This window comes from Vespa velutina, chromosome 3 (assembly GCF_912470025.1).
Source record: "Vespa velutina chromosome 3, iVesVel2.1, whole genome shotgun sequence".
Taxonomy (NCBI): Eukaryota; Metazoa; Arthropoda; class Insecta; order Hymenoptera; family Vespidae; genus Vespa; species Vespa velutina.
Genome location: NC_062190.1, coordinates 7,423,612 through 7,443,611, shown reverse-complemented (window position 1 = coordinate 7,443,611; position 20,000 = coordinate 7,423,612). Strand labels below are relative to the sequence as shown.

Sequence of the window (20,000 nt, the reverse complement as noted above, 5' to 3'; positions counted from 1 at the left end):
CTATATTTTCGACTTTTTTTTAAGGATATCATTTTCTATCTAAATACCGTTTTTTCTTTTCTTTTTTTTTTTTTTTTTTTTTTTTTTTTTTTTTTTTTTTTTAATATATCTTTGATTCATTTTAGAAAATAAACCAAAAGGATTAGCCATTACTATGAACTACAAGAGTAACCTTTTAAATATTACTTCGTTAGTTAATAAATACTCTCGTTGCGAATCGCGATTATACATTTCTATCAAAATTTCTTTCACGATATTTAGTAAATAACTTTATTGATAATCAGTGTTTTAACTATTCTTATAAATATGATCTCACAAACAAATTAAAGAAGTGTGAACAAAGTGGCAAATTATATTACAAAAAAAAAAAAACGATATAAAAAAGAAATTAATAATTATTCATTCATAATTCTTATTTGTAGTATTCTTTGGTTTGTTGAATTATTCATAAGTTTTAAGATCATTGGAATATTGCATTACGATTACTTGTTAAAATGTCCACTTAATAATTACTGATAATACGTAAAAGAATATATATATATATATATTCTATTCTCTATAATAAATACACTGATTACAAATAAAGTAAATCTACTTCGTGATACAATTTGTGATAGCTACACAATCTTAAACTTTGAGAGAAGATTATACTTCTGACACATTACACACATGTCAACCAGTGTCAATAATTGTATTATACTAAATTGTTTTTCATAAAGTTGAAATCATTGAATAAGTCTAAATTATTTCATAAGTCAATCACATTTCAATGAAATTATTGAAAAACGAAGATATTTCTATTTTGATATAATCTTTCAATTTGTCATACCAAAAGTCATAGACATGTCAAATCTTATATATCATTAAATCACATAAATTAAATGGTAAAATAAAAGTTTCTATTATAACGCATATAATTTAACTGTTCTGCTAAGTTATTAAGATATGAAAATAGAAATAGTTCATTAATATAAGACCATTAAAATGTCTGGAACATAGTTTGGTTTTCTTTCTTTTTCTTTTTTTTTTTTTTCATTTTTTTTTTCTTTTTGGTTTTTTCTTTGTTGTGTTTTCTTTTTTTCTTTTAGTGCCATGAGTTAATTTTCAATTTAACACATCAACATAACTTAATTTATCCAGTCTTAATTTGCACAGCAATTAAGTGCCATCAGCCGTAGTGTGATTTGTTTTAGTTGAAAAAATGCAAATCAATAACGAAATAAAAAAAGAAAAAAAAAATAATAATAACAAAAGCTTCACTTTCCATGTTTATGATATCCTCGTAAGTTCATTTTTTTTCAACAATCGTTATCTTTGATATATACGCGTCGTGATATATATTTCTTTTAAAAATAAATATAACTATGTGCGATTACACGAATGAGAAAAAAATAAAAACAAAAAGAAGGAAAAAGGGTAGAAAAACAAAAAACAAAAAACAAAAAAAAAAAGAAATTTTCATAAAATTTCTAAACAATTCCTCTCCTAATTTATATTCGGAATAAATTGAATAAATTTTGATAACACCTTATCACTGCAGAAAACCCAAGATTGCCCGTGACATTTAGCAGACTACGGAAATTTATCAAAAGTTACTTATTAAATATACTTATAATTATATTCGTTAAACACCTATGATCTATAAAGATTTTATCTATTGGGGGAAAATATTATTAGATAAAAATATGCTATTTGTATGATGAGAGAGAGAAAAAAAAGAAAATAAAAAAATAAATGATAAGACATGGAAGTTGCAATCGTAAAAGCAACTTTTGTTCTATATAGTAATATATATAGCGTGTCTATTTTCAAAAAAATAAACACACGCATAATAGTTTTAGTATACTTTTCTTTTCTTTTCTCTTTTTCCTTTTTCTTTTCTTTTTTTTTTCTTTTTTTTTTTTTTTTGGTAAGTAAAAAAAGCAATATTATTTTTGTTACATCATTCGGATGTAATTTATAACAAGCTAATGAGCTCTGTTATGAAATGTTAGTAAGAGAAGGAAGAAAAATGAAAAAAATTAAAAGAAAAAAAAAAAAAAATAGAATAATAAAAAATAAATGAAGCGTAGTAATTTAAAATATAGAATAGATTGTAAAATGTTTTCATAACGATAAATATTGTTTTATCTGATAACAAAACAATTACACGTAGATATGATAAATATTTTCGAATATCGTGTAATATTTTTTTAACCGAATATTAGTCGAATATATTTTTTTTTTACTTGTCGAGAGAAGAAAACATGATTATATATCTTTTAGATTATATATCATCTATATATATATATATATGTATATATATATGTATGATATATGACAACTTCTTTTTGCATCCAAGATTTTGGTTTTTTGCAGTTTTACTATAGAGATCTAACAATAAAAGGACAAAATCCCTTTATCGTTATTTATAAGAATTCGTTTCGAATAAAACGTTATTATAATTATTTTCTAACATGCAGATGACTGATCGATCATTTTCTAAAATGTGAATGTATGTACGTACGCGTACGTACGTACGTATGTGTATGTGTATATTGTACCATCATTACCACTCTACATATTCTTTGTTTTATATTTTTCTTCATAAAAAGGCACGAAATTTAATCGAGCCTTTCTAGATATTTAATTGTTATAATGACCCTATGAGTTTATAGTTATTAACGAGTAATTTACACTAATGCCGAGAGTTAGTCTATTACCATTACCCAATCACCACCGGACATTCATTTGATGCGAGTTTAATGTTTTTTTGTTTCTTTTTTTTTTTTTTTTTTTCTTTTTGATGTACAGGCGAATATAAAACAGCAGCTTTCTTTTCTTGTTGATATTTTTAACATCACAATTAATAAAATCCAGATCTCTCGTTGATACTTTTTTTTTTTAAAGTACAAATTATTTCACACTTGTTTTATCGATCGCATCGAAAACAACAAAAGGCAAAACTTAAAAAAGATAAGAAAAAGGAACAAAAAATTCAAAACATTTTCTTTCTTCAAATAACTTCTAAAGAATGAAGAAAAAAAAAAAAAAAAAAAAAAAAAAAAAAAAAAAAAAAGAAAACATCTATAAATATTTACATTTATATTATCTATAGAGATAATTAGAAAATTTTGAAATTTATTAATTGAATAAAATCAGGAATGATTCGTATCGTTGGAAATTCATTTTTAGAAATCTGCTGCATCGATTGATTGATTATATAATGCCGTATGAATATTATAACTACCGTATTAATGATCGCCTGTTTTAAATGATGGTTATATGTATTAAAAGAGATAATGTGTGTGAGTACAAGGTACAATAAGGTACAGTACTTAACAAGTGATGGAATCGAATACATCGTTAGTAATCGGTTAATATCTCTTAGAAATTTTGAGCTAATGTTTTCCGTATAGCTGCGCATATTTGTAGGAGCAGCAACGGATTAGACCACACATGCTGAAAATACACCCATCACACGTCAACCAATATCCCCGCAGTAGTCCTGACCATTTAGAAGATTACGGTTGTAAATGGCAGCCCTGTAACTGTACCTATTTATGGCTGGTCGATCAGGAACTGGAGGAGGTACTAACGCTACGTCAGCATTCAACAAAGCACCGCTTCCTTCATCCACTTCACCGATACTGCTCTCTACCAGAGATGGTTCGACCTCTGCGAATGCCAGTCTTGAACGTAACAAGTAGGCGTACGTCTTATACCTCTTTAACTGTTACAACAAAAGATATATAAAAAAAAACAAAAAAAAAAAAAAAAAAGAAAAAAAAAGAAAAAAAAATGGAAAAAAAAAAAAGAAATTATTATAATTCGATAAAAGGAAATTTTTAATAGGATTAATAATATAATGTTTATTTAATATTGATTAATATTATTATTAGGATTATTTTTTAAATTTTACCTCGTGATGTAAATATGCACCCTTCTCTTTATAATTTTGTACGGCTAAAGCTTTAGCTCCTCTTTCCGGAGGATGCCGTTTATGTTCATCCAGTTCGGATTCCAGTCTGCTAACTCTATCCTCGTGGTCCCGCAACTGTTCTCTCTGATAACACAACAAAACAATCCGAAGAAACGTCGATAAAACATTTAGCGAAGCGATCGACGAACGATATTCAATTTTCTAATATACATAATAAATATATAACAGTTTCGATAATAATCGTGCAGAGGTTTCATTGAATTTATATGCTCGATGATGATAAATAACAGCGGAATATTATACCAGCTCTGTGTTGATTTCAAAGAAATAAAAGAATCGTTCTTCTCAAACCGTATGAATGTACTACTTGTGAAGATACAAACTTAGAGAACGAAGCTTGCTTCGAGATTAGTGGAGGAAGGCTTGTAAATAAAGAAAGAATAAAAATAGATTATATTCCTTACTGATAGATAAAGGCTACGGAGAGAGAGAAAGAGAGAGAGGGGGGGGGAGATAGAGGGGGTGGGAAAGAGAGAGGGGGGGGGAGATAGAGGGGGTGGGAAAGAGAGAGAGAGAGAGAGAGAGAGAGAGAGAGAGAGAGAGAGTGAGAGAGAGAGAGAAATCTATTAAAAGTTATAGAGCAATTCATTTCTTTTTTTTTGGTTTTTTTTTTGTTTTTTTTTTTTTTTTCATTTTATACAAATCTTTTCGAATCAACATTTACATTTTATTACTCACAGGAGATAATTTGGTGTGACTGCAGGGTAACAGAGGCCGTTGAAATTTTCGTTGAGAACCGACGGCTCCTGCGAGGGGTTGGCATGAGAAACTGGCGCATACAAAATTGATTGTGTCGATCCACGATTGTAATTCTTTGGAATCGCTAGAAATATAAAAAGAGATACTTTTAGATCCTATAAATCTTTCTTCGACGGCGCATTTTTCTTTACGGGAGAAAAAGGGAGTGGGGTGGGGGGGGGGGTAGGCGGGAGAGGAGGCGAAAGATTAAGAGAGAAAAAAAATAGAGGAAAAAAAAGACAAAACAAGAGAAGTAGTAGATGGACAATTTTTCTAATTTTTTCTTTTTTTTTTTTTTTTTTTTTTAACCATTAAGAACAGAATACCTCGTTTGGAAAAGATATTCCGCTTGATCGGCAGTTTGTAGCCTGAAAACGTGTTGCTTCTTCGTGTAATCCGACGCTTTCGTCGCTAATGCATGATGAATACGTATCGCGTTGTGCAAACTATCGTTACGGAAGCCATGCTCGTCCTTATGTAAATATAATACAAGCTCTCTCAATGTACAATAATACATCTTCCAACCTCTCTTCCCGAATGGAGCTAAAAATTGTTTAATAAATGATAAGACGTATGTTATTATACTTTTCATAGTTTTTTTTTTTTTTTTTTTTTTTTTTTTTATAGTTTTCATAGTTTTTAGTTTTTTAAGATAATAGTATATTGGTATATAACGAACTTTTTTTCCCATTGGAATCATAACAACATTTGCGCATAACGTAACCCTTCTTGAACTCCGTAGCACCTGTAACATTTGGCACATCGAGAAACGGATTTCCAGTACCAGCTATCGCTGGTCCATCACCCTGTTGGATCACCTGAGTCGTCGTTTCATCGCCCTCATCATCCCTTATTAAATGTAAAATAAAAAAGTAAGAAAGAGAAAATCGAATTGACATAACGATCGAAGAATTTTATTATCATTATTATTATTTTTTTTTTTACTTTTATTATTATTATTATTATTATTATTATTATTATTATTATTAATATTATTTACTATTATTATAAGGAAGAGATTAAAGTTACAAACTTACAAAGCCCAGTCCAAGGGATAAGACTTGATAGCATTGTAAAGTTGCTTTAGCACCTCCCTAGGGAAATTATCACCGTCGTTGAGTTCTGATAAATTTTCTATAAACTCCGAACATGACATTTTTCTACCGATATTCTGCCCATGAAGATCGGTATTTAGCAACATAATAGCACAAGTTAATGTGTGAACTGCATCTGAAAATATTGATATATAATTGAAAATAAAAAAAAAAAAAAAAAGAAAGAAAAAAGAAAGAAAAAAAGAAAGAAAGGGAAAAAGAAATTCGACGATAATCGATTGTTTTAATGTACATACCTTGAGAGTTAAACGTGCCGGGATTACAATCAAGATACCTCTTAGAGAAATGTACAAGAACTCGCTCCCTTTCTTGGGTCTCCCCCGTTAAAGAGAACTGAACAAGGAACTTTCTGAGAGCCACGTCCAGCGTGTCTCGTTCAAAGTTGAAATATTTCAAGTACTCCTCGGCTACCGCTTTACTGAAGTCGTTGCTGTAAAGGAAGGTTTTTCGTTAATGTGTATATATATATATATATATATGTGTGTGTGTGTGTGTGTGTGTGTGTGTGTGTGTACATATACATAGACATATATTCCCATTTCGTCTTTTGCTACCTATACGCAAAGAGAAAAAAAACATACTTTTTACTAAGATGTCTGGAGACATCGGATTTCTTAAAGCCATCTAAAGAATATAGCCTTTTAGCTAGTCGAACGGCGGACGGTAGATCCACCGCTTTTGGACTGTAATGGAAGCTATGGAGACTCTCGATATCGCTTTCTTCATCAGCCGACTGAGGTGGAGAAGCACCGCTGTGTTTCTGATCGTCGTAGAATCCAGCACTGTAAGCCTCCCTCTCGTCCTCACTTTCTTTGAGCTCCTAGTAAAAAATTCGTCAGATCAATTAGATATTATTATCTCTTAGATCAATCAGGATATATCAGGATATATTAAGAAGGATCTTAAACATACCTGATAACCAACGAACTCTGGAGTAACGTTACCAGAGTTTAGAGTCGATGGTGAGGATCGTTGGGCAGCATTTTGTACCGTCGAAATGTTCGGTGGCAATAGATCAACGGACGATGCGCTACCACCACCAGATGGAACCGTCCTTCTTCTTGCCTGTCTTGGACTAGCGTTTCTCGAAGATGAATCCTTGTCCGGTCCCTTAACTTGAATAACTATCCTATGCTCGGCCGCAGAATCCTGTTGTTGTTGTTGCTGCTGTTGCTGAGCGTAGGAAGTCGGTGGTGCGTTAGTAGCGTTCGACGTAGTACTCGGCTTGAGTCTCCTTTGTGGTGGCTCGCTCGCGAGTATCGTCGAGTCACTGTCACTGGGATCACTGACCATCATAATGTCGCGCACACTGAGAATATCCATGGTCTCCTCGTCGTTGTAGTCCGGACTGGACATGTTGCTGATGGCCTCCGACTGGCTGAGGTCGCCGTTGGTGGGATGTAGGCCGGAGGTCGAGGAGGTGGTCCCGTCGCCCGAGGGTCCCACCAGGGCCGGCGGAGCGGTCGGTACCGGCGGTGGGAACCTACGGGATCCAGAATTGGAGGACATGACGGAGGACGAGACCGAGGTCGGGGAAGCAGGTGATAGGGAACGCTGCGGACTAGTACCCTCCGTCGAGGAGCCGCTCGAGGAGGAACTCGAGGATGAGGAGGAAGAGGATTGAGAGGAGCTACCATTTTGGCAGCAGGAGGTGCGCTCCGAGGCGGATGGCGAGCTGACCGGCGCGTTGTACGTCCAGACGATCCTCTCGCTGGACAGGCCCTGGCCGCTGTCCGGCCGCGTGTCCAACAGGGTATTCAGGCTGGACGTGACGTCGTCGTCAATGTCTATGTCCACTGCGCTCATCGAGGGATCCTTTTGGAATTGCAAGTGATCCTCGGAGCGCGAGGTACGGACGAAGCCGCTCGAATAACCGAAACTGCTCGCGGCGGCATTGGGCTTGCTAGAGTCGCCCTGGCTCGTGCATTGGCCGCCGTCGCGTTTGCTGATCCCGACCGGCGAGGTGCTGGCCGAGTTCGAGCCAGTGCACTTGTACGCACGGTGATGGCCTAACATCTCGTTAGGACTGGTAGGTACCGAGTTATGATGGTGGTGATTGTGATGATTATGGTGATGGTGAGAGTGATGATTGTTGTACCTAAGCGAGTCGACCTTCTTCTGGTACTTCGGCAGGAAACCGCTGCTTTGCTGCGTTCGCGACAGGTTCAGCATGAGATCGCCGGTCATCATATAAGCTTCGAACCTGAACGATAAACCCATCGATCCCCGTTATCCTATTACATCTTATATACATTATATTTTATATACATATATATGTACATATATATTTTCAAAGTTATACATTAATATTTTCCAGCTCGTTAACGATGAGAGCTCTAACAACGCGAATCTTAAACTTTGTGATATCGCCGTTCCGTCGTCCTCGTCCTCGTCCTCGTCCTCGTTCTCGTCGTTATAGTCGTCGTAGTCGTCGTAGTCGTCGTCGCCGTTGTAGTCGACGTCAAACGAAACTTTTCAACGCAATAAACTTACTATTTTATGCTAAAACGCACTTTATGAATCATGAATGTATCGCTAAGTTACTCGCCGAGTTCATCGAGTTTTCCTTGAATAATCGAAAAGAAAGCTCATCCAAGGCACCTTTCATAACTTTTCGAACAATTAACACAGAGAAGCTTTTACAGTTCTCCCTCTTTCTATCGATACGAAAAATAAATTTACTTTTGCAAGCACCGAAATAATTCGAGGCAGATATTTTGATTTATAATCCCCCCGTTTCATTTATACCAAATAAATGTGAATCATTAAAATGATTGATTAATATAAATGTAAAAAATGAACTGTACAAACGGACTGTACTAAGGGATCCATTCAATAACGGTCCTGTGTCCCCCCCTCCCTCTCCTTCTTTTCCCTTCTCACTCTTTAAAACTGTACTTTCATCGGATAAACTACTTAACGTCCCAAAGAAATTTATTCTTTTATGAACTTCTTATCTAAACACGAAAAAGTCCTATGTAACCTTCCATTAGATTAACGACCGACCTACCTAGGCGTGTTCTTCTGACGACCGAACTTTTCACCAGAAAGTGGCTCCCACTGAGCACGTTCCTCTTCCTTGAAACTATCCATTGATGGTAAAAGGGCTTCCAAGTCGGACGAACCCGATGGGTCACTGTAGGAACCATTGCTTCTGGTCGAATATTGTGTGGCACCTTGAGGGCCTTGAGGTGAACCCACGGGCAAAACCGGCGATCCAGATTTTCTCGATTCCTCGTTCTCACAACCACTACTCGATGAGGATTTCACGTCTCTAGAGTTTTGTGCGATGATATTTCCTTCTCGGGTTGATTTCGCGACTTCGCTTGCATCCTCCTCGGTCGTTGCATCCCCAGGTGATAGGAGTCGACGCACGTGCGCCTTTATCGCGGGATCTGCGATGATAGAAGAAAAAGAAAAAAAAAAAAAAAAGAAAAAAAAACAAAAAAATTGAAAGAAAAATTTAGAAACAAAAAGACAATAAATCATCAATATTATTTTATTGCAGTAGAAAGCAAAAAAAAAAAAAAAGAAAGAAGAAAAAGATAATATAAAAGTCATAAAAGAAAAAAAAAAAAAGAAAAAAAAAGAAAACATCTCTTCTGAAACATTATATATCAAATCTAACGTGTCAATTAAAAAAAATTTGTTTATTGAATGCTAGTGCATGAATTTTATATCCTTGTATACATATATATATATATATATATATATATATATATATATGTATTAGGTGGACCGGAAAGTAATGTCGCTTTCTTAAATTAAATTCAAACGAATAAATTTTTAACAATCAAATATCGACATGCGCAGAAACGACATTACTTTCCGGTCCACATAATATATAAGGTGTCTTGATCTTTAAGAGATTTTTCGATTCAACATATGATTTGTATAATCGAACGATTAGATTATTCTTTACTCGTCGTTGATGACGAGTAGATGATATCACTATCGTAACACAGTGAAATCACGTTATAATATTTCGAAATTCAACGAAACCATCAGACATACATGAGCATGTTGCACTCGGCACGCTAAAAATACACTCCACGCAAGTCCGTCGAATACAAACGACACGGAACGAGGACAAAAATGTACCTTTAACGTCCATGCAAGAATATACATACATATTCTAAATACGCTTTTCTCTCTCTTTCTTTCTTTTTCTCTCTTTCTTTCTTTCAATCTTTCTGTGTTCTGCAGACGGCGAAATTAGCTTCGTTATCATTTGATCGCCCTCTTTTGGTACTGTCCTTAACGAGGAACGACTTCGTGGTTTCGTGGAAAAACTCGAAAAGTCATTATATACAGGGTGATCCACTTAACGTGCTCAATTTGCATAATATTATTTTTAATACTATGAAAATATTTCATATGATCTGATTTACATTACATAGGTCATACAGTATCAATTTCTTCTTTCTCTCTCTCTCTTTTCTTTCTTTTTCTTTTTTTTTTTCTTTTTATCAATCTAGCTATTTATTTAAATTCAATGCCACGATATTAATTTTTATTAGCCGTACAAATTTAATAATACGTAATTAACTTTCAAATTATGGATTGTATAACAACCTAACATTTCTTTCTTTTTTTTTTTTTTTTTTTTTTTTTTTTTCCCCTTACATTATAATAAAATGTTTCATACGCATTTATTATATACGATTTAAAAAGTTAGATAATGTATTCGTGTTAAATGCCTTATCCTAAATCCCTACATAATCAAAAGCCATGATAAGAAGGGGGACCTCCGATAATTACCGTAAAAGAAAGCCTACAACACGAGATGCCAATCTGATCTGATCTTAGATTAGAAACGTTTCAGCAGAATAATCCAAGAGGTATCGTTGTGTCCCCTCTAAGGATAGAATGGTTCTCGTAGGAGGCATTATTTTCAACGAAGGAACGTTCAACCACCCCATTTCACCCTCCTCCACCCTCCCTCTCTCCCTCCCTCCCTTCTCTCCTAGTTTCATCGACCGTATCCACACCCTCGTCGCATCGCACCACGGCGCAAATTCGGAATATGTAAGTTAACTACATCCTCCTATCTCTCCCCCTCCCCCTCCCCTCCTTCTACAAACGGATAGAAGAGCCACCGCCTAGAATGGCTTTCTCTCATAGGTTATATAGGGTGTTAAAAGGAAGAGTTCAAACTTTGATGGTGGCTTATATTATTCAGCAATCCGAATAATAAACGTTCGGTCGGTATCAGGTAATCTTTGTAAATAGACTTAAGGGATTATTTTATATAAATAAATTGTGATTAAAATAATTAGGATCTTAACGAAGTTGTAAGATTTTCAATACTTTTTATTCTTTCTTTCTTTTTCTTTTTTTTTTTTTTAATTTTTTTCTTATTCGCAATCTCATTGATCTCTTGTGAATCGTAAATAAATGTATACACCATTGATAACCGTACAAATTAGAGGGATTAATAAGAAAACATATTGTTTGTTGGACAAGATACATTACATGACATTTACAGAACGTGGAAATCGATAGATAATTTTTGTTCTTTTTTATAAATCTTTGAATGGACATCCACGTGGACGGATCCGTCATTTTTTTTTTTTTTTTTTTTTTTTTTTTTTTTTTATCATATTATATCAGATATAATAAAGCTTTTATCGGATATAAATATCGAGCGCATTTTTGTTACTCAATGAATATGAAGAAAAAGGAACGTTGATTCGTGAAATAAAGGTTCAAATCGATAAATAGCTCGTTACTAAGAGAATCCTCGTGCGAGTTTTCTCTTTTCGTAGTAGTACTAGTATCTCGGTTCAAAGCATCTCATATCTGGGACAAGTCTTTCGACGACGACGAGAGAGAGAGAGAGATAGCGAGAAAGAGGAACACTCGCAAAGTCTGATTAAAAAGCCGGCAGACGGTTATTTCATGGCCCCCAGAGTCAGAAGAATTTATTGCCAACGCGTGCAGGACTTCAAAGTCTTCGAGAATGAACGAATACGATCGTGCCAAAGAAAACTTTCCGCGTCCAGATGCTCGCGCATTTTCGCTTCTTCCACGGACATATCCCTTGTAACTTTAGAGAGAGAAAGAGAGAGGGTAAGAGAGTGAGAGAGAGAGGAGAGAGAGAGAGAGAGAAAGAAGATAAAAGTACCTACATTTACCTAGATCTATCTAATGTAATAAGTAACATATGTATATTTACGTGTACGTAACATGTAGTTACGTATTATACATTTAGGTATATGCAGTAGTATGTACGTAAATTTACGTATCTAATATACACATATACATACACACACACATATACATATATATATATATATATATATATATATTATATAGTATGTTTATGTAATATCTATGTGTATATTATTACATACGTAGATTTATATTTATGTAACATATATGTATATTAACGTATATGTAGTAAGTAGATAAATTGAGATGTATGCAATAGCTACCTATATTTATGTATATGTAATGTATACTTATGTTTACATGTTGTAATACACATACATATATACATATATACATGTTTACGTGTATGTATTACGTACACGTGGTCACGAGAAATAGAAGATCTCCATTTCTGTAAATGTGAAAAAGAAGAAGAAGAAAAAGAAAAAGAAGAAGAAAAAGGAGAAGAAGAAGAAGAAGAAGAAGAAGAAGAAGAAGAAGAAGAAGAAGAAGAAGAAGAAGAAGAAGAAGAAGAAGAAGAAGAAGAAGAAGAAGAAGAAGAAGAAGAGGTCAAGGAAGTTTCGCGAGTCTTGCGGAAGTAAGATTTACGACTAACAGAAGGCTGTCAGTTTAAATAATATACGAACATCCAGGCGACCGATCGAGTAAAAAGAAATGGGAATAACCTGGACATTTTCTTTCGTCTTCAGACATTTTTCTTCAAAAAGAATAAGAATTCCTTAGAGTATCATAGACTTAACGAAAAAGAAACATTTATCTTGTATAAGACAACACGTTCGGTCTCTACAGTAATCCTTCTACTTTCGTCTCATAAACGCTCTTGGCTTACATGATTTTCCTCTCTTCCTCTCTCTCTCTCTCTCTCTCTCTCTCTCTCTCTCTCTCTCTCTCTCTCTCTCTCTCTTCCTCTCTCTCTCTCTCTCTCTCTCTCGTTCTCTTCCACTTCCTCTTTCTCTTACTCCTACAACGTAGACTATAGACGATCGATTAATCACCCCCGTAGAAAATCGTTGGCTATTCTCTCAGCTGCTCGTTTGATCGTTCGACCGTGTACCTAATCGCCTCGCCACTCTCTTTTCAGTTTTCTTTCCTAGTCTGGGTTCCCTCTATCTATCCTTTTACCTCTACATCTACATCCAATCATCTACCCATTTACATTTTAGTAATGGCAATCCGTCGCACTCGAGAATTGGATTTGTTTGAATTTAAAAAGAAAAAAATGTAATAATAATCGACAAATACTGATGAATTAATGAAAACGGATTAAAAAACAAAAAGAAAAAAAAAAAAAAAAGAATAAAAGAAAAAAGAACGATTATCATTGAAGAAAAATTTAATAATAATAGACAAATTTGATTGTCGAATTAATAATAATACGATTAATAACAACAACAACAACAACAACAACAACAACAACAACAACAACAACAACAACAACAACAACAACAACAACAACAACAACAACAACAATAATAATAACAACAACAAAAACAGCAACAGCAATAGCAACAGCAACAATAATAATAATAGTAATAATAATAATAATAATAATAATAATAAAAAATTAATAACAATGATAATAATAGTAGTAGAAGAAAAAAATTTAGAAATAAAAGAAGAAATTTTTATTTTAATAAAGTAATCTCTATTTACTAACTAAAGTCGTATATTACATTTTTCTTACACAGAGAGAAATTTTCTTGAATAAAGATAAAATATCTGATCCTCTATCTAATTGAAAGATTCAAGAACCGTCTTCGAGAACGGATCAATTTTTATCGAAAGCCATCGAAACGGGTTTGCTTGCTGTGAACCTGGGTTCGTTCATGCATACGAAGGTTTACTATCGTCCTACAGCATGACCTTTCTCTCTCTCTCTCTCTCTCTCTCTCTCTCTCTCTCTCTCTCTCTCTTCCGCTTACGCTCTTTTACTCAATTCACGCTCTCGTCGAGTCTGAACGACACACACACACACACACACACATACATACACACGCGTACCTGTGTATGTATATATACATATATGCGTACACACACAAGCACACACAGACACACACAAGCAAACACAGACACACACAGGCACACACAGACACACACATTATATATATTATATTATATACACATGATACCGACGAGGAGTTGGCTGTTTTCTCTTACATTGTCGCACGTTTATGGCCTCGTAACGGTATTACATTATTATTATATTATCTCGTTCAGGTTCAAGTGCATACACACTACGATCGACGACGACTCGTTCTATCATTAGATCGGAAAAGAGAAGCAATCTTGTCATTGACAATCTCTAACCGTCGTTATCGAATAACGATTTTCGTATTTTCTATTGTAAGATAACGAAATCCCATAGTTGATATTCTTATTGGAATGCAATACAATATGATCATTTCTTAGATTATTTCCTTGAAATATTCGATAAAGTTACGGCGGAAGATAGTGAGGGGAAAAAAAAAAAGGACGATCCAATTGTAGATGCTCCAGATAATGGAAATAAATAGAATGGACATAAAAAGGGAAGGAAGAAGAAAAAGAGATTACATGAAATCTATTTTGTAACATTCGAAATGAACTTTTTCCGAACAATAATATTATCGGTATGTTGTAATTTTTCTTTTTTTTTTGTGAATTCAACGAATAAAAAAAGTTTCTTTTTCTTTTCTTTTCTTTTCTTTTCTTTTCTTGTTTTTTTTTTCTTTTTTTGTTTAATTGTAATTAATACACGTAAACGTTCATCTACTTTGCATGCTCATTTGTGCAATAAAATAAGATAAAATAATAATAATAATAATAATAATAATAATAATAATAATAATAATAATAATAATAAAAAGGTCTATTATATGACAGTCGAATGAAATGAATATTTATGAATAATAATACCGTAAGTTGCAATTTTGTCAATTGGCTGAATGAAAAAAAAAATTACACGCTTATTCTTTTCAAAATTTACCTTATACTTCGACAATGAATTCGTCGAAAGTTATTTTTATGGGGAAAAAAAAAAAAAAAAAAAAAAAAAAAAAAAGGAAAAAATAAAAAGAGAAAAAATACACAAAAAGAAAAAAAAAAAAGAAAAGAACGGAAGTAACACATGCAACCATTCAAGTTCGCGATATCTCACGAGATTCCTATTATTATTTCTTCAAGTTCAAGAGCGCGAACGCGTGCCAAGAGACTTATGTTCTATCATTAGATCGTCTTCTCTAGGGTTCACTAACCAAGCGATTCAAACTTCCTCTTTCTCCTTCCTCGAACGAATTCGTTTGGAATATAGACAAGTATCGAAAAATTTGTTTACTTAAGATAAAATAATAATCAAACTTGATTAACGTTTTAATTAATTATTTATATATATATATATATATATATATATATATATATATCTAGGATTTTTCACGATCAATTAATTTTGATTAAAGTAAGTATTTTATATTATTAATTAATATAAAATATTGTATATATGTATGCATTTTTTTACATAGACGCGTACAAACATATATAGACACACGCATACATACACTTAATCTGTCTATGCATGTGTATTGTACACTTCTATAGTACATATATATATATATATATATACATACATACAAATGCATGTATGTATGTCATACAAATGTATATGTATGCCAATATCTATTCACTTGTAAAGTATGTATCTATCTAAATGAAACAAAATAGAAAATAGAAAGAAAGGTAATTTTCAAAATTGTCACGATTTCTTAGTTCTCTTTAATGAATCGTCATTCTCCAATTCAATGCTAATTCGATGAGTTCATCAAAAGAGAGAAGAGACACAGAGAGAGAGAGAGAGAGAGAGAAAGAGACGGGAAGGAAGGAAGAGAGAGGGTTGATGGTTCAAAGAAAGACAAGGAAGTTAATCGTGCGTGTGAACAAGAAACGATAATACGATGGCAAGTGTCTAGAAGCTTCCGAGACGAATGAGTCACATATGTAGTATGTAACTTCGTGAAAGCAAGGCATCAAAGATAAGCATTAGCCATGAACATTTCATCTATTCAACGATTTCCCTATTCGGCGTGGGATTAATTAAGCGGCTTCTGTCATTAATCCTGTGGCGTAGAACGTCCGGATAAGTAGAAAACGTGATTGTCAGATTGATCTATAAATCGAACGAACGTACGAACTAACCAACGAACAAACGTACGAACGAACGAACGAACGAACGAACGAACGAACGAACGAACGAACGAACGAACGAATGAACGAACGAACGAACGAATGAACGAATGAACGAATGAACCAACGATCGATCGTTTAATCGATTAAACAATTCTACGAGAAAATTAGAAAATTAGAAACGTCGAAGTTAGCCAATTCGAATGACAACGAATCGTAACAAGAGAAATACCTATTTTCGTATGTACATGTCTATGTATGTATGTATGTATATATGTGTATATATATACATTATATATATATATATGTGTGTGTATGTAGATATATACAATAGGTATGTATGTAGGTAAGTACATACGTATATATAATCGAAAGTTCATTCTCATTCGAAAAGAGCAACAAAATAGAAAATTCAGGGGACGTTTTACACGACCGATTTATAAAGTAACAACCAGCGAGAGATAATTAACTTGGCAAATAGACCGGACGTGGATGCTTGGGCTTTTAGAGAAGAAGAACGGGAATGAGCACGAGGACAAAAGAGAAAAAGACGAATAGAGCGATAGAAAGAAATAGAGAACTCAGAGAGAGAGAGAGAGAGAGAAATAGTCGACATAGACGGACAGACCAATAGACAGATTTATAGACAGATAAAGAGAGAAAGAGAAAGAGAAAGAGAAAGAGAAAGAGAAAGAGAAAGAGAAAGAGAAAGATATTCCATCGAGAAGGACTGACTAATAGAAAAAGAAATAGGTAGACCCATAGAGAGGAACAGACAAACAAACTTACTAAAAGAAAGTGACAGAGAAATGGACATACCGATAGAAAGAGATAGATAGACAAACTTACTGATAGAAAGAGACAGACAGATACAAAAAAAAAAAAAAAAAGACAAAAAAAACCGAAAGAGAAAGAGAAAAAAGACAAGATGGACAATAAATAAAGAGTAACAAAAATAATGAGATAGAGAGATAGAAATAAAGAAAGAGAGAGAAAGAGAGAGAGAGCTTCGGAAATTTTATGACAATAGTTCTCGTTTAACAACCTATCGACTTTCCGATTCTCTCTCTCTCTCTCTCTCTCTCTCTCTCTCTCTCTCTCTCTCTCTCTCTCTCTCTTTGACTCTCTGTCTTCGTTGAACAGAAGGGGTGATTCTCTCGTCAATGACAGCTGGCGCCAATGAATACGTTTCGTTACTATCACTACCACTACCACTAACATCACCATCATCCTACTAACCACCAAGTGTGTTTACAGACACCGCGAGCGCATTACCCGGACATCCGTTGATATGTTTTCCACGCTCTCGAATTGATAACGCGCGTCCAGGAATATATCGACCTTGTTTTCGAGAGCTTGCTTTCGAACGGGAACCTCTTCATGAGAAATCAGCCACGAGCAAAACTCTTCTTTTCTTTCTCTCTCTCTCTTTCTCTCACACACACATACACATACCTGTATACATACATTCATACACACACACACACACACACACACACACACACACACATATATATGTATACATCGTCAAATAATTTCGACAAACGACACGAACAGTTGGGAAAGTAATTAATGAAATCGTTTTTCGTTTCAAACAGTGAAACTCATTAAAGTTTCGCTCAAACCGATTCTACTAACCCTCTTCCCCCCCCCCTTTTTTTTTTACTTTTCTTTTTCTTCTTCTTTATTTTTCTTCTGGTTCTTCCTTCTTTTTATTATTTTCTTTTTTTTTTTTTTTTTTCTTTTTCCTTTTTCTTTTCTTACATCGACGAAACTAACGTCGGGAAAAGGAGACAACGAAGGAATATAGAAAAAGTTTCGAATCCGCTTGTCCGATTTAATTGCAACTCTTGCGTTATTTGCTAGTGCATCATGCAAAGAAAACAATAGACATCTGTTGGCCCCGCCCCCCTTCGTCGTCCATTTAACAACTCGGCAATTTCCTACGATACCAAACTTGATGACGCATTTAACGTCTTCCGTTCTCGATGGAATTACAATTGATTCCATTGCATGGTGAAAGCAAAATAGATAAATAGATAGATAGATAGATAGATAGATAGATAGATAGATAGAAATGTGGTATACTAGGAGCAATATCGGAATGCAAGATTGGATTCGTTCACGTTCTCGAACGAACATCTGTTTTCTCGCACTTCCAATAATTCTGATCTCGAGTTACTACTGTTATCTATATTATGCTCTTCCTCTTTTGATTTTAATTTGCTATTGCTTGTTCTTTTTTCTCTCTCTCTCTCTCTCTCTCTCTCTCTCTGTCTCTATCTATCTCTTTCTCTTTGTCTCTCAAGGATTTTCTTACAAAGAATAGAATTTACAAGAGAGCAACGAAGTTGAATCGATCTTTCCCTTTGAAGTGCACATTCTATATTGTCTTTTATGTTTTCAACGTGACCCTTTTTTTTCCGATTCGATTGTTCTTCTGGATTTTATATAAATAATTGATAAGAATGGTTGTTAGATAAAAAAGATTATTTGGAATGCGAGATTAATTACGTGTTTACGTGTCTATTTCTGCTACATCATTATGAGGATTGAAAATGTTTTCCACGTACACTTACGAGTGTTTTAGATATTTACGAAGAGAAAAAAGGAAAAGTAAATAAATAAATAAATAAATAAATAAATAAATAAATAAATAATTGTTATTATTATTATATAACAAGAATTAACTCTTAAATGTATTTTGTTATAGTATGCGATGTTATTGATGTTTAATATTGTCACGTGATAATATTTAAATTTTTTCAAACAAATCAGGATAGTATAATTTCTTTGTTTTTTTTTTTTTTTTTAACATTATTTCTATTTTAATTTTTATCTAATAATTGATACATTTCCTTTCTCTTTAATGAGAGAGAGAGAGAGAGAGAGAGAGAGAGAGAGAGAGGGAGAGAGAGAACGAAACGAAATGAATAATAGATTATTATCTACGTCAAAGGATTAATGACAAGATCCTAATTTAATTTTTTTAATTAAAACTCTCATAAGATCTTTTAAATTTATAGTTCATTATTTAAAAACACTTGAATAAATTTTAAAGTTTAAGAAGTTTTGATTAAATCATTATTTTCGATCTAATCACAATGATATTTTCGACGTTGACTTTCGAAAAGAAAAAAGGATAGAAAAAGAAAAAGAGAGAGAGACAGAGAGAGAGAGAGAGAGAGAGAGAGAGAGAGAGAGAGAGAGAGAGAGAAACAAACGTTCCCCATAAAAAACCGCACGATATCTCGGTATACAACAAGTTAAATGAGGAAATTCACTTTCCTCTTCGTTGAGTATCGATTTAAAAATAAAAAATCCATTATTCGCATATATATGCATATACACATACCTACACGTACACACACACACACACATATATATATATATATATATATATACAGAGTGGTTCAAAATAACCGGCAATAAATTCAGAGCTTTTAACTTCGTAAATTACCGTACAAATTTTCATTGTTATTATTACTTTTTCCAATATTTCTTTTTGTCCTTTATCATCATCGTTATTATCAATTGACAATATAAATGAGAAAAAAACAAAAAAATATGCGTTCATTTTGTATTTTTGTTTTCTAATTTTTTTTTTGTTTGTTTTTATTTCATTTGTTTTTCTTTCTTTTGAATTAAAAACTTTTCAAAAGCACTCGACCATTATTACTACCACAAATTATTTAACGTCAAGACTTTTTAATTTGGTCCATCGGAACGTATTTTGAATAAGAGATTGAAGAAGTGACCACAAAAAAAAAAAAAAGAAGATCCATAACTTTGAGATCAGAAGAGTTTGAAGACCATCTTTTTTTTTCTTTTCTTTT

The 20,000-nt window shown here is 33.4% G+C and overlaps 1 protein-coding gene across 18 annotated transcripts in view; it reads right to left on the bottom strand.

Annotated features, from left to right (window-relative positions):
• Positions 1–20,000, bottom strand: part of LOC124947970 (PH and SEC7 domain-containing protein) — a 62,233-nt gene that overhangs the window by 1,907 nt on the left and 40,326 nt on the right. For 6 of the 18 annotated variants that reach the window (XM_047490874.1, XM_047490875.1, XM_047490876.1 and 3 more), the window contains 10 exons: positions 8,846–9,230; positions 6,748–8,038; positions 6,417–6,655; positions 6,072–6,265; positions 5,758–5,950; positions 5,400–5,569; positions 5,047–5,263; positions 4,661–4,805; positions 3,902–4,045; positions 3,051–3,712 (listed from right to left, as the gene is read on the bottom strand). In XM_047490874.1, coding sequence (XP_047346830.1) covers positions 3,464–3,712; positions 3,902–4,045; positions 4,661–4,805; positions 5,047–5,263; positions 5,400–5,569; positions 5,758–5,950; positions 6,072–6,265; positions 6,417–6,655; positions 6,748–8,038; positions 8,846–9,230 — 3,227 coding nt within the window. In that variant the 3' untranslated portion in view covers positions 3,051–3,463. Of the gene's footprint in view, positions 1–3,050; positions 3,713–3,901; positions 4,046–4,225; positions 4,345–4,660; positions 4,806–5,046; positions 5,264–5,399; positions 5,570–5,757; positions 5,951–6,071; positions 6,266–6,416; positions 6,656–6,747; positions 8,039–8,845; positions 9,231–20,000 lie in introns of those variants that run through there. The other 12 variants (XM_047490865.1, XM_047490867.1, XM_047490864.1 and 9 more) reach the window with 8 other exon arrangements.